Source organism: Elephantulus edwardii, unplaced genomic scaffold (assembly GCF_000299155.1).
Source record: "Elephantulus edwardii isolate Elephantulus edwardi_28Jun2011 unplaced genomic scaffold, EleEdw1.0 scaffold00014, whole genome shotgun sequence".
In the NCBI taxonomy this organism is placed as follows: Eukaryota; Metazoa; Chordata; class Mammalia; order Macroscelidea; family Macroscelididae; genus Elephantulus; species Elephantulus edwardii.
This window is the reverse complement of record NW_006399764.1, coordinates 23986525-24002100: the sequence shown is the minus strand read 5'-3', so window position 1 is coordinate 24002100 and position 15576 is coordinate 23986525. Positions and strand designations below refer to the sequence as shown.

Here is a 15576-nt window from a genome sequence, read left to right as displayed (position 1 = left end):
CTTTCCTTAGTGCCTCTGTAGGATGAGTCTGAATGACCACCCATGACATGAACTGGTAAGTACAAACGGTTTTGTTCACATGGAACTTTTTAACATATCAGTTACAAGCGTACTATGTTCTTGCTTCACGATGTTAGTAACATCCTCAAACTGAGCATTGCTGCTCCTTCAATACCCATGAATGACAGTGGGTTTTAAATCACCAATAGGGAACAAAATTTAATGCACCTAAATGTTTTAAGAAGATCAGAGTGGTTTCTGATAAATGTTATACCCTTACAATATCACTAAACAGGATCCCTGGTGGCACAATGGTGGCTGCTTACCGAAAGGTCAGTGGTTCAAATCCAGCAGCTGATCTATAGAAGTGAGTTATGATAGCCTGTTTCCATACCACTTTAGAGGCTTGGAAACCACACAGGGTCTCTGTGAGTCACAATCGATGCAACCACACAAGTTGGTTCTTGCTTGTTCTGAATGCCGCAAAGTGGAGAGACAGCAGCCCAGGCCTAACCTTGAACTCCTCCCTGCTCCTAACGAGATGGAATTGAACACAGATGCCATGGGGTACCTGGAGAGGAGAGGCGTGCACTCCTCAACAGGACCTGAGTGCCTGAGGAAGCTAAGGGCGTTCATCTGTCGGATCTTCTCCTTCACGCCGGCATGTGTGAAACTACAGCCTCTCTCTAATGCTGGTTGGAGGGATTTCCTCTATTTCCTGCCTGGTCTGCACCAGCTGAAGGGCAGAAACTATCCAGAAAGAAAAAGACCTAGAAGGTGCACCAAATAACCAAAACACTAAAAATATTCCTCCAAATAGGGGCTGGTTATTGACCTACTGAGGTCATCAGCATCCAATGAAAACAGCCCACTCTCTCACCTTTCAACCTCTGCACCTCAGCCATGAAGTGGCTGTAGTCTCTGAGCGCTGGCTCAACACTCCGATTTTCTCATCTACACGTGTTACTGGTGTTATTTGCCATCTAGTCAAAGGGAAAAAAGCACTATGCATGCTCTGGGTCAGATCACAGTGATCCACGGGGTTTTCACTGGCTGATTCGTGGAAGCAGATCGCCAGCCCTTTCTGCAGAAACATATTCTGTACCATGTTGCTATTGTTGTGTAATAAGTTTGAGGCTAGAAATATTAAGAATATGATCATTTCCAATCCAGAGATACATGTTTCAATGCAGTTACTATTTTCCATAAATGGTTTTGGTAAGAAAAATATTGTAAATGTGTACTTTTAACTTGTTAAATTTGTGTCATCTAGGCTGCAAAAGTTCCATGATGCATCTTCAAGGATATGAACATGTACGGCTAAGCACAAGTGATAATAGTGCATCTAAATTCCAAAATCAAGCTCTGTAATAGTCTATGTGTTTCCTGCTGCCAAAGGGGCCCTTTAGAGTAGTGAGAGAAGATCTTCACCCTGAAACCCACAGCGTCCCTTTTCAGCAGGAAGTAGCTAAGAGAATACGCCATCCCCTTTTCCTTATGAATCAGGGTGAAATCTCTCTCAGGGAGGAGTGATAGGGAATGGCAAAGGACACACAGACAAAGAAGATTAATCAGAACTGGTTTTGACAAGCACTGTGGCAATGGGACAATTAAAACAGACTTTCAAGGGGGAAAAAAAAGAGACGAATGAACTGGGGGAGGGTAGAGAAAATAGTGCTACAATGAATGAATGGAAAACCAAAATATCTGTTCATTAAAATGAATAAAATAATTCTTTTTTAAAAAAAGTCTCTTCAATTCTGAAAATCTACAGCGTAAGGAAAAAAGGCAAACATCTCCTACTCAGTGAGATTCTAGTGAAAATTGGCAATGTCCACAGAATAGGTCAAATGGTAAACTCGGGCACAAATCTGAACCGTGCCTGTGACAGTCATCCCATCCCAGCCCTTCCCACTCAATTCCACCAGCCCACCCTCCTGCCACATAACCAATTCCCACTCATCTCACAGAGCAGAGAAGAACTGCTCCATCGGGTTTCCAATGCAGATAATCTTCACAGAAGCAGGCTGCCTCATCTTCCCCCCACGGAGTCTAAACTGCTGACTTTTCAGTTGACAGCCGAGTGTTTTAACCACTGAGCCCCCAGGCTCCTTCTAAACAGCCTTCTTGGGCTTCCTATCCGTGGTAAGGAAGTCTTGGATAAAGAGTCACTTCTCCATCCATATCTTTGCTTCATATTTTACAAGTGGCACAACGACATGTTAAGGCCAACAATGATCAGACAGATTGGGAACTTTATTGCAGCTTAAAATCTTTTCACTAAAGGGAGCTCTGGTGGCCTAGTGGCAAGAAGCTGCATTGCAATCCCAGTGGTAAGCGGTTTGAATCCACCAGATGCTCTGCTCGAGAAGGAGGGGCAAAGTCCTCCTGTACCAATCAGATCCGATTTGACGGTACACACACAAAATAATAAAAGAAAATAAAAAACCTTTAAAAAATCTTTTCATTAAAGACTCTGGATCTTTGCTGGGCTCCCTGGATGTTAACCCCCGACTGACAGAGCCCTCCGACCGGCCATTCCCACGGAAGTCAGCCCCAGACCAGATGCCCCAAGGCCTCTATGCAGAGGGGGAGGTGACGGCACACAATAAATAAAGCAGTGAATGGCTCAGACAAACACAATATAGTTACCTCATCTAATTCCATTTCATCCGGACTCTCCCAGGGCTTGATAAATTTCCCACGCGATTTCTTCAAAGGCACAATTATTATGTAGTAACCTCTGCAGAAAAGAATGGACAGATAAAAGTCAGGCGAGTTCTATTTTCCACAGGCTGGTGACTCAAGGTTACAGATGCCCCGGTCGATTTCTTACAACCGTGGCAATTACCACCTGTTTGCTCAATTTTGAAATCAACATGGTAAATATTTATGTGTGACCACAAAGATCGCCACGCTCACCACGGCTGACTGCTCTTTCTTTCTGAGGTTCTAGAAGCAGGACTGGCTCAGTGTGTTAGCATCCTGGGGCTGGGCGCACACCAGGCTGGGGCAGTGAAACACCCCACAAGCTGCTCAGTGCCCTATTATCGACGATGGGCATTTATAAGAATTTGATATATGTGAAATGAAAAGTCTAGTGGCCCAGTGGCAAGAAGCGGCATGGCAATCCCAAAAGCATGCAGTTCGAGGCCACCAGCCGCTCTGCAGGAGAAGGATGGGCAACCTCCTTTCATGTGATTAACTGCCTTTGAAAACCTACTGGAGGGTCAGATATGGGTTGGTTCTGACTCGAGAGTGCACAACAACAACAACTAAAAGCTACTCTTACCACATACAAATATACTATTATATTTATTATATATAGTTATATATACTACGTATAATATTATGATATAATATTAAGAATATTATATTCTTTTTCATTTTAATTCTCATTGTCATTCAAGTCAGAACTAACTCACAGCTGACCCTTCAATGGGTTTTCAGAGGCTATAAATCACATGGGAAGAGACTGACTGTTTCCCCCTGTGGAGCTGCTGATGTAATGGAATTACATGCCTTCGGGTTGGTAGTGTAAGTTTTTACCAAGTAGGCCACCAAACTCCTTTATTATTATGTTAATAGAGCTTAAAATGCTTTCTAGCTGGAAAAAAATTTTAAACTAAAAAAGTATCAATAATCTCCTATCTGGTGGTGGTGGTGGTGTTAGATGCTGTTGAATCACTACTCTACTCACAGTAGCAAGAATAACAAGAATAATGTTAACAGAATAAAACCCCGCTCCACCCTGTGTCTTCTCCACGACCACGGTTGGGCTTGATAAAGCTCACTGCTGCATAAGTGTATCTTCTTCCTTGCTGACCTTCAACATTCCAAGCCTGATGCCCTTCTCCAGGCCCTGGACCCTCCCAATAGCATGTCCAAAGTATGCCACACAAATTTCACCATATTTTTTCTAACAACATTATGTAAAGAAGAAAAGAACAGATAATTCTTTCTTTGTATCCATCAAATTGCATCCGTTAAAGTAAGGACAGAAGAAATGGGGAGATCATTTCTTGAAGAGCTTCAGCAGAAACTATAATGTTGTTGATTGCCTTAGAGTCGAATAGGACTCATAGCGACCCTATGAACAAAAGGCCTGAAGCCCCTCTACAACTATTAACATTTTCAAAGTTCATAGAGTTTCCGGAGGTATGTTGTTTAGAAGTGGATGTCACTTCTGCTTCCAAACTACAATAGTAGATCTCAATATAGACATTGATAGGGGAATTTAAAAATGACTAAGTCACATTGCCAATTGTTGTTGTTAGGTGCTGTCAAGTTCAGTATGACTTATAGCAACCCTATCAACAAAAGATCTGAACCCTGTTCTATTCTGCGCCACCTTCACACTTCCTGACATACAACAGCCCGCTGCAGCAGTCACTCTGTCAATCCACTTGGCTGAGGGTCTTCCTCCCCTTCACTGACCCTCCACCCGTCCCAGCATCATGTCCTTGTCCAAGGAACAGCCCCGCCTAGCAACATGCCCAAAGTATGTGAGGTGAAGCACACTAGTCAACTAAAATTCAAATAATGCAGACACTTAAAAGGAAGTGCCGGTCGTCAAGTGACAAGAAGCTGTGCTCCAATCCTGAAGGCATGTGGTTCGAGGCCACTAGCTGCTCTGTGAGAAAAGGATGGGCAAGCTCCTCCCGTGCAATTAACTGACTCTGAAAACTGCCAGAGGGTCAGCTATGGGTTGGTTCCCACTCTATAGTACACAACAACAGAAGATCTTTAAAAGACATTGAAAGACAGGTACCGATGTCTTTGGATTGTGGTTTTGGTGAAGAAGATTGACAAACGTATCAAAGTGTAGCCAGAGCGCTTCTTAGACGCAAAGATGATGAGATGTCATCTCGTACGCTTCTGCCAGGTTGCCAGGAGGGAACAGTTCCTGGACAGAGACCTCAGGGATGGTTGAGGGCAGTGTAAAAGGGGAAGATTCTCATTGGGACTGACCGACACAATGAGAACTGCAAGTGTCTTAAACACAGCAGAGACTGTGAGGACGGCATAGGGCTGGGATGCCTTTAGTCACAGTGTGCACGGGGGTGTCTATGAGTCAGAGATGATGCAACAAAATCTCACAACCACATCACAAACGTGGGAACTTGCTTTGTAACTTCAGCATCCTGGGTACCATTCCTTTGCATTTGTGTTTACGGATCTTGTCCATATGATTCTTTTATTGCAATTATACAGGGACCATGAAAATGGCAGAGGACCAGGAAATGATACGTAAGGTCATCAAGACTGCAAGTTCATTGGCTCTGATGGCATGAGGCCAAGGCCTTATCCTGGCAACTCTAAGGCAGGTTGGAGCCACAAGCTTTTCTGAGAAGAAGAGGGGTAATCTCCTCCTCTACCATTTACAGCCTCTGAATGAGTTGGTTCCAACTTGGTGGTGTAAGTTCAGTTGAGTTTGCTGAATAATAAGAACAGCGTGACAAGGCTTTGAAAATAACGTGTAATAACAGCCAATTCTTAATAAAAAATTTTCTGTTCTCAGTGGGAATAATAGTTCTCTTCTACTTTTGAAAATTAGCCAGCGAACAACTCTTATGAATCTCAGTGGTTTGGTTCCCACCCAATCCTCGGGACCGCCCAGGACTAGACAATGTTTTGTTCATGTGATCACCATGAACCAAGGCTTGAGATACCAACAACAACTTCTCAGGTTTTATGCTAAATGCTTTACTGCTTTCTCAACAATCCTTTAAGGACAGGGAGTAGAAGGAGAGCAGGAGAGATGAAATAACTGCTCAAGTCAACACAGGATAGGGAATCAAACTTAACGTTTATCTTCCCTTTGCCGTATTCTGTCTCTTTTACCTTATGCTCTGTACCATGAAGTCTTTTCTAAGAACACTGTACACTGTGTTGAGATTTTTTTTTTTTTTTACAAAATGAGAACACATATTCACACACAAAGACACAGATACACAGATTCACCAAGCATATTGGGGAATATTGTCTGATAGGGAGAAAAGGATGCAAGAAAGGCATTTCCAATCCTGGATGTACCCTGTTCTATCCTGAGACCAGGAGAAACGCCTCTGAGGACCTTTCTACTGAGCTCAAGGCAACTCTTATTGGTGGGTGTTCAGTTTTCTGTGCTTCAGAAACCAAGGCGAAAGCTGTACTAGCACTCACCCCTTCTAGTTACTAAGCTCTTCAGGTGTGGTTGGGCTGAACTGAGGCTTTTATTGCAAAAAGCTTGCTGGGTTCTGAGGACTTGCTATTAAATAAGAAAAAAGGGACACTATCTCAGTCTGAAGTGTCTAACTGTTCTAATCAGTTGAAATGGTATTTTGGATAAACTGGGTTAACCTGAATCTGTATTTCATTTCACACGGTCCCTGGAACTATGTCTCACTCGGGCTTCTGGCTCTGCCACTAGTCTGCTGAGTGACCTTGGACGGATCACTGCACAGCTCTGACTCTCACCTGTGCATTCCAAAAGGCAAGGATAAACATTACCAGACAGCTATTTTAGGGAAACCAAGCAAATGAAAATGAAGTGCTCGGCACAGGATGTGTGGCATGGAGCAGCGGTCCAGGGCTACTGGGGAGGGCAGAGCATAATGGGAGAGACACGCGGCACCACCTCACTTCATGCTGTCGTTTTCTGAAGTCACGCTGACGTCTGACTCCTGGTGACACAGCAGACAGCAGAGGAAGTGGCACTGGCTCTGCACCAGCCAGCTGGGCCGCTATGACCCATAGGCTTCTCACTAGTGATGTGTTAAGATCATCAGGTCTTGCTTCCTAAGCCAAGTTAGTCTAGAAGCTTCACTCAAACCTGTTCTGCATTGTAACAACCTGCACGCAAATGAAAGGCGGTGACACGAGAGAGGCAGTGGCTGGGAATCGAACCTCCACCTTCCATGTGGTGGTCAAGGACTCTACCACCAGACCACCAATGCCTCACCTTTCTGGGGAGTTCAGGGGATCTCAACAGCACTGAGATGATGCAAAGAAACCCCTTAAACTTCTCTTTCGTTCCTAACAAGGATCTGAGTTAGAGAAGATGATCAATCATACATGAACCACTCTCTACTGTGCTCTGAGCATCTAATGAGGCAGGACACAGGGCTGCACCGCTGGCTGCACCGCTGGCCGCTGGTTGCTTTACTACAAATAATTATGATCCTGGAGGACCAGGAGAAGGGAGAGGCGGAGTGTTTGCGAGAGGAGAGGCTGAGAGCCCGAGAGGGGCTCTGTTATATGATGATCCCGGGCAGGCTTCCTCCTCTCCTTGTCTTCCTTCCACCTGAAGGATTTTCCAAACAAGTCCGTCATGTTAATCAAGCAAAGGGGAAGAGTGACAGAGGCTGAAACTGAGCGTGCAAAACAACACACTGATGCACTTGATAAACACGCTTGTCAAGGAAGCTCCTGCTTGCAGGACCGAAGGCGTGGAGTCAGGGGAGCTTGTCTTCACGAAGGTAGTAATACTTCACCTTAACAAACAGCTCCCGTTGTCCCCATGCAGAATCTTGTAAATCAAGGTCAAGCTGATGGATTCCGTTAAGTTCCCTTCTGCTTTCATACCTGCACTTGCCATTTTTCGTACTTAATTAAAGAAGCTGCTGCTTTCGTCTGTGGTACTTACTCCCTCAACTCCTCATTCCGTGGCTGGGAGAAGCTCGGCAGGGCCTCCCCCCGTCGCAGTGAATTGCCAGCAGGGCTGCGGCTCCCGCACTTTCTCTCCCCCTGGATCTCTAAAGGATCCCTCTGAGGTCCTCTATGCGGAACGTGCCTCTAAGCATCTCCCTCACACGGAGCTAAAGGAGGCACTAGGGATCTTATACCCCTACATGATGGAAGGACTTGGTGAGAGGCATCTGCTGTGGAAGTGATTCCAGCCCACAGGAACTTTCTACACAGCAGAGCCGAGTGTCCTCTTGCTCTGTATGATGTCTGTGGTCACGGCACACTGAAGTCCATCTCTGTCCTGACCGTGCAAACGCAGCACATCTGCCCCAACCGTGCAAACGCAGCACATCAAGGGCCTCCCTTGTCCTCACTGGTCCCAAACTCAACAAAGCAGACATCTCCCTCCAGCTAGAGATCCCATCTTAGAGCATGGCCGGAGCCAATGAGTCAGACAGTGTTGTGGAGTCAATATAGTTTTCACTGACTAATTTTCAAAGGGAGATAGCCAGGCTTTTCTTCCAACTCTACGAGGGTCCGGATGTTCCAATGTGACCTGCCCACCATAAGCATCCCTGCTAGCTCTTGAAACACCAGTGGCATCACCTCCAGCACCACAGTGACTTGTAAACCACCACAACACAACAGTCTAATCACCTTGAATTTTTGCTCACTTCTGTCTGTCCCAAGTTAATGCCTCTCTGGCTTCAAAGATTACCTCATTTAATAGTTTTTCAGTGACACTGTTTTTCATACATTATATCATTTTCAGTCTATAATTTTTTGATACTGCTAAAGACATGTTTGTATAATGAGGAAAATAGTGCACATCAGTGTGTGTGTGTGTGTGTGTGAGAGTGAGTTGTTATTATTAGGTATCATCAACTCAGTGACCGAATAGGAAAAACAGGAATTGCCTCATACTTTTCAAGGGTGTAGTTTCATGAGCAAAGATGGCAAAGCTTCATCTTTCATACTTTGGACATGTTGCTAGGAGAGGCTATTCCTTGGAAAAGGACATCATGGTTGGAAGGGTGGAGGGGCAGTAAGAGAGCAAGATTCTCAACGAGATGGACATGGTCATTGTAGCAATGCAGTGAGTGCATCAGAGAGAGCACAGAAAGGACAGGCTTCAGATCCGTTCACAGGGTCACGGAGTCGTGGACTCAATGGCTCCCAGCAACAACAACAACAGATTCAGGAGAGTAAACTGCAAGCTGTTAGCCTCACACACGGATGGGTTGGCTCTGAACTGCTTACGTTGTTCTTACTAGCTGAGTACTTACCCAGCAAGTCACCAAGTACCATACACTTTCTCTGAATATGCTTAACCTCATCATTTTATCACTACACTCTTTGTCCTTTGAGAAATGGCAACGAGTGGCCTTCTGGGACTAAAGTCCAAATCAAGTAGCGCGTACTGGTTTAGGAGACCTTCTCCTCCGATGAGAAACTTCAAATCACAAGCAAGTTCATGAAGCTCTTTTTTTTTCCCAAGATAGCAAACACAGATAGAACTTACAGAATAGAGAACTCAGTACTCCAACTCTCCTTCCCTTTCCTGGTGTGGCGGTGGCCCTTGTTCTCATTTGGCGGGACATTAAGAGACATGATTCACATGGGAGTGAAATAGTATGTGCCCAACAAATTCATCTTACCCAAGCCAGAGGGACCAAAAGAAACTTGCCGAAGTTTAAAGCTAAGTTTTGGGGATTCAATCGCTTTATAAATGGGGACAATGGAAGTCCAACTCTCTGCTTTGTCTCTTTCCCCCCAAGCCTGAAGTTTAGGCTGAAAATATTGTTCTCCACACAGACTTCAGTGGAAAAATGAGTAACTTCAGAATCGACGTTATCTGGAAAGTCCTAACTACTTAAAAAGTAAGCTGTGTTTCCCCAGGATATTTGATTTAATTAGGTAAGTTAAACCTAACCTTCAGAATTTTAATTATGTTAAGTAAAATCTTACTCTTTTTATTTAATGTTATCACCAGAGGGCCCAGGTCTATATAATTATATGGCAAGGCAAGCCCTGATCTTTCGACAGGTCCCAATTGAAGTTAAGTGAGCCTTTTCGTATTAGGAGTCCGCCGTAGTGTTCTCAGGAGTCAGTTAACAGAAAGTCCTGTAAGCACCTGACAGTTAACGGAAAGGTCAGAGCCTTGGACCCACCAGATGCTCCTTAGAGAAGGTATGCAGTATGCCTTGGACATACCAGATACTCCTTAGAGAAGGTGGGCGGTATGCCTCTTTACAGCTGAGGTCCTGTGAGCATTTCTACTCTGTCCTACTACAGGATCACGCCAAGTTAGGATATTCTCAATGGCAATGGATTTGACTTTGATGTTATAAATGTCCTCTATTCCCTGGTGATTTAACTGGGATGCTAGTATCTGTCTCAGAACTTAATGATACACTCCATTCCTCACAAAATTTTTAATAGATGTTTATGTGTGTGCGGATGGATAGACAGACAGAAAGACTCACATACCTATATGTAATTGGGACCTGGTAATGCAGCCTACGAGGAGAGGCCTGCTAGTCCACAGGGCATAGTCCTCTAGTGGTTCACCAGACCAGAGGCTCGACAGGAGAAAAGTGGGTAACCTCCACCAACGTAAGTTATAGCCTCAGGACACTGCTGGAGGGTCAGGTACTGGTTTCACCTTGATGGTAACTACTACTATCAATCCCGCAGTATGCCAGGGAGGACGTGCATACCTGCTCACTGCCACATAAACCAACCCCACTGCCACTGAGATAATCCCGACTTATAGCAACCCTATGGCACAGAACCAAACCATCCACAGGGCCCGCAAAGCGGTAATAATTCTGGACGCTGACTGTCTGTCCGGTTTCTCTCAATGGCCTCAGATTAACTTGGTTAACTACCAAATGCCTTACCTGCAGCTTTTTTAGAAGCTCTGTAAGTACAAACTGTCCAAGATGTTTTCCCTGTCTGGATATCTGCTTTCATTTTCATACCTTCCCCACAAAATCCTCTCCTTCCTTAGTCTCGTGTGCTCATCTTCCCCCTCGTTGGCTAGAAAATATTTCTGATCAGCCTCGACTCATTCCTAGAACTCATTTCGTTTCTCCATGGTAGTTTACTTTCTTTCTTCTGCTTCACCACGCTCTTCTGAGTCACTGCATGCACAAGTGAAGATGAGACGACGACGAAGAAGGCTGGAAGAAGAACTGCTGCTTTGAATGGTGGTGCTGGTGAAGAATTCTGAACGTACCATGGAATTCCAGATGCGTGAGCAATCTACCTTGGGAGAAGTACAACTAGAAAGCATCTCAGGAGAGGAGATAGGGAAATGCCCACCTGTACACTTATGTTATTAAGAGGGACCAGACACTGGAACAAAGAGCTCAGGCTGGGAAAAAGAGAGCGACACCAATAAAAGAGGAAAAAGCACAATAAGAGGAGTTGACACAATGGCTATAAACAAACAATGGCCTTAAACTTGGCAACAATTGTGAGGCTGAGCTGATGCGAGGCTAGGCAGTGCTTCCTGCTCTTGTGCACAGGCCACTGTGAGCAGAATCAAGTTGATGCCATCTAACTACAATAAGAAACTTGTATTAAACTGAAAAAGCAGCCTAATGATGCATTTCCCAAGATGAAGGCCTTGGAAAACCTTTTGGAGCACTGTTCTATTATACAATGTCCATAATTAAACCCATCATCTCCTCTTGCTTTTCAACTTTTAGCAAAAGCAGTGGCACAATTCCTTTTGTCACACACAGGCAAACATCAAGTCCAAGTATAACTCTGCTCTTTGCCTTAACCCCTCCATGCACAGCTTCACAATGTTGCTGCACTACTGCTTAACGTAGCATGCTGGACTGCATATTCCATTTCCACCATTAACATTTGAATTAGAATCTTGTTCTTTTTCTTGAGCTAATACCACCAAGCTTTCCTGACCAATTTCTCCCCATGCTTCAATCAATACAACATTCTCCATCTAGATCCATCTTCCTGAAAAGATAATTTAATCAACTCACCTTGTCTTCCAATCTTTAAGGTCCCAAAGACCCATAAGCCACGTATAAATGTTTATACTTGAACTTTTATGGCAAGTGTCATTGGGATTGGATTGCATGGGATGTGAGAACTGAGAAAGGATCAAGCCTTATGTATGTATACAGCATTGTGCAGGTGATTCTTAAATAGTTCCAGAAATTGGAGAAAGCAACAAGAGTTGTATACAGATGGCATTATGTTACTGTGCTGCATAAAGACCTCTGATGGTTTTGTCTGCATACCCAACTTCTCAGGATGATTTGGCTTCCAAATATCTCTTCCCCCTATCACTGCTGCTCCAACTTCCTGGGTGCCACCTTTATGTTATCTTTTATTTCCTTTGATACTGAATCTTGCCATATAACCCCTTGCATATGAGTCTTTGCATGCCACCTTCTTGTCCTTCTTGATTAACTCCAGAAATCTTCTTGACTCATCTGCTCCTGAGTTAACATAATTCTTCCACTAACATTTATGACATCTGTCTACTATTTCTTTGAAGGTAGCATGGCTAAACTTTGCCTCACATACTTTGGGTATGTTATCAGGAGGGCCCAGGATAAGGACATTATACTCAGAAAATAGAGGGTCAACAAAAGGAGGACGGCCTTCAGTGAGATAAAATGACACAAAGAGCTCAAACAGATCATGGATGGGAAGTGTGGCGCAAGACTTGACAGGGTTCCATCCTGCCATCCTTAGTGTCACTATGAACCAGAACCAATTCCGCAGCTTAACGGCATTTTAACACTTCCTTTAATCTCATGCTTGTCACACTGGGACAAGTCTTTTTCCATTTTTTTATACCCTTCAGTCCACTACAGTTTACTGGTACCTGATAAATTTCAGTAAGTACATTGTTTTTTCTTCTGCTACAGTTTACTGGTACCTGATAAATTTCAGTAAGTACATTGTTTTTTCTTCTGCTAACAACTAGCTCTATGCCCTTGGACAACCTACTTAATTGAGTGGATTTCTTTTTCCACTCGAGGCCCAATGATCTCAAGAGTGTTCCACTCAAAGTAAAAAACATGCATTTTCAGTAATTTCCAATATAATTATAAACAGTTACTTGTCAAAATTTCTCTTAACTTTCAATACACATAAAAGAAACCTGAAGTTTAAAACTTCTGCTTATATTTCTGAAAGTTTTTGCTTTCTAGTACTTTTGTGAAACTTCTTTACAATTCTAAACAATTTTGCCAAAGATTGTTTATTCAAATAAGCAGCTTACTATACCAAAAGACAAATACTTTGACAGTAAAGATCATGATTTAACTGTCACTCTTCTCAATAACATCAGTAGCACACAGGAAATACTAGTTATGCTAAATTTACGATGACTGTCATAATAAACACCAAAACACTGCATAATGGGCTTGACAAATGGAACTATGCTTACGCAGAAGATTCTTGACGGGAAGTATAGTGTTTTTAATGAAAAAATACCAAGATACATCCTTCCATCAACTCACTTTATGTTCTCATTTGCAGGAACCTCTGGTAGCTGTACAGTAATCATGCCGTCTAAGTTGGTCTTCCCAATAAAGGCAGGCTTGGTTCGTAGTACGTCAGGGGCAGTCTTCGCGGTGACTCTGTGCTGAAGCCCACCAGCACTGTTCCCACGGTTCGTCAGCACAAATGAGTATGATTTCTCAGGCTTCAGGTTGACAATTAACTTCTGTGTGGCTCTGCCATCCACCTCTTCTACCATCTTCCCATCATCGTAAAGAATCTAGACAGAGAGAGCCAGAGGGGTTAGATTATCAAAGAGGCAAAAATCACTTTTCTAAAACTATGAGCACCTGCAAACAGGAAAATACCTCTGAAATAAATTCAAATTTTGGGTGATTCCTCAACCCATCAAAAAAATCCTCAAACTAATTGTTACCAAGTCAGAAACTGACTCGCAGCTGACCCTCCTACAGGTTTGCAGAGGCTGTATGCTGCATGGGAGGAGACTGACCATCTTTCTCTCACAGATTCGAAGCATCCATCTTTGCTCTGGCAGTCCCACACCCTATCCACTAGACGTCAAGCTCTCCCCTCTTAACCCCTAGGTTTTCATAATTTTAGAGATGACAACTGTTTCTCTTTTAATTCTGATTATATCATCATATGATATTTCAAAGTCTAGCATATAAAAATATAATGTATAACAAATAAATGCACTTTTGCTTTATAAGGCCTATCCTTTGCGTGAGACTAGAGTGGACTTTATGCAAAAGTAGTCCCAATTTTAAACACAATATTCCTCATTTTACTCTCCGAAAGGATTCTGTCTCTTCATTAGTATATTTTAACTTTCAGAATTGTTTCTGTAATCATTTCATAATCTTGTACTTACTTAACTCTCTCAATGGCTTGCCAGAACTTACAATGTGCTAAGAGTACTGGCCAGGAAAAAAGATTCAAATACTCTCAGAATTCTGCTATATAAACAGCAGGGACAATGCAAATCTCATTTTCTATTTGACAAACAGAAGCATTTGCTTTGATTTAAGGAGTGCGAGTTGGAAGTACTCGATGGCCTACACATTAACACCAGCCTTGGATTTGACCTGCTATGTCTCATTAGAGTAGAAGGTCACTCTGCTTAAAGATCACACTCAATGCCTTACATGAAAGCTACCAATGACAACAGCAAGGCCGTGTGGCCCAGTGAAAATGGCCCGCCAGCCTGCCAAACAACTTACCAGATGAACTTCCCCCTCCACTCAGCCCCTGCTATCTTACAAGTGAGAAGACAACTTACTTTGAAAGGCATGGCAGAATTATAATTCTCTGGAATCTCCCAAGACAGAAGCACTGAAGTCTTCATGACTGCTTTGACATGAAAATTTTTTGCAAACACTGCTGGAAAAGGAAAAACAGTGTATTGAAACTATTTCTAAAGACGATGGCCTGTCCTTCTTCACCATGGACCACAGGATCTTAGCTAGGTGCTGTCTACTTCGATCAGAGAGAGAAGAGTGATTCGCCTACCTGATGAGTGCACTTATGTTATTACCACCTGCTCCTAACGCGCTCGCCTTTCTCTCCAGTTCAGTCACCTACATTGTGCTTTCCTTACCTGAGGACACTGCGTGCTGTCAGCCAGACTCGCTCAGCATTCTATCACTGAAATCTAAGGCATCCAACCTGCAGTGGGGTTTACATACTTTACCTTTTCGCTTTTGAGGAACCTATCAATATGAATGGGCCGATCAGTTATTTATAGCTTCAACACACTGATTTCCAAAGACTGACATTCCTTTAAAGGAGGAAGGCCAGAAGCAGACAAATCCTACCTTGATCCACAGGCAGTGTCCTGAACTGGACACTGGGACTATATGGCCCGGGCCCTTTGCTCGTATGGGCACGTACTTTTACATCGTATGTGGTATCTGGTTTTAAGCCACTGAGTGTCATAGTGGTGTCAGCTGGAACAATAAGCTGCTCCATTGGAAGAAGCGGGATGTTGATATCCCTATAGAGAAGTGTATACTTGGTGATGACTCCGTTTCTCTCTGCCAGGATGGGTGGCTGCCAGGACAACTGCACTGAGGTTGACGTGGTGCCATCCGAGTGGAGGTTCTGAGGGAATCCCGACGGCATTTCTTCCGGAACAGAAATCTCTTTCACCATCTCTTCCCCAAAGCCCACTTTGTTTCTGGCTGCCAGCCTGAAGATGTAGGAAGCTCCCTTGTGGATGTCTGTGGCTGTGAAGTGATCTTCCTTCTCTGAAAACTCAAGAGTCGTGAACGGCTCTAAATCCTTGCGGCCGAATCTGAGCCGGTAGCCCTGAAGGGGTCCAAATGTGTCCACGGGAGGGTGCCACTGAATGAGGGCAGTATTCATCTGCGTGTGGTTGATCACAAGCCGGGGTTTCCCTGG

General features: G+C 43.8%; 1 protein-coding gene across 5 annotated transcripts in view; it reads right to left on the bottom strand.

The window, feature by feature from the left end:
* The window catches only part of PTPRD (protein tyrosine phosphatase, receptor type, D), a 367796-nt gene that overhangs the window by 187468 nt on the left and 164752 nt on the right, over window positions 1-15576 (bottom strand). For 4 of the 5 annotated variants that reach the window (XM_006881300.1, XM_006881302.1, XM_006881301.1 and 1 more), the window contains 3 exons: window positions 14456-14553; window positions 13176-13435; window positions 2653-2743 (listed from right to left, as the gene is read on the bottom strand). In XM_006881300.1, coding sequence (XP_006881362.1) covers window positions 2653-2743; window positions 13176-13435; window positions 14456-14553 — 449 coding nt within the window. Of the gene's footprint in view, window positions 1-2652; window positions 2744-13175; window positions 13436-14455; window positions 14557-15576 lie in introns of all 5 variants that reach the window. The other variant, XM_006881303.1, reaches the window with a different exon arrangement.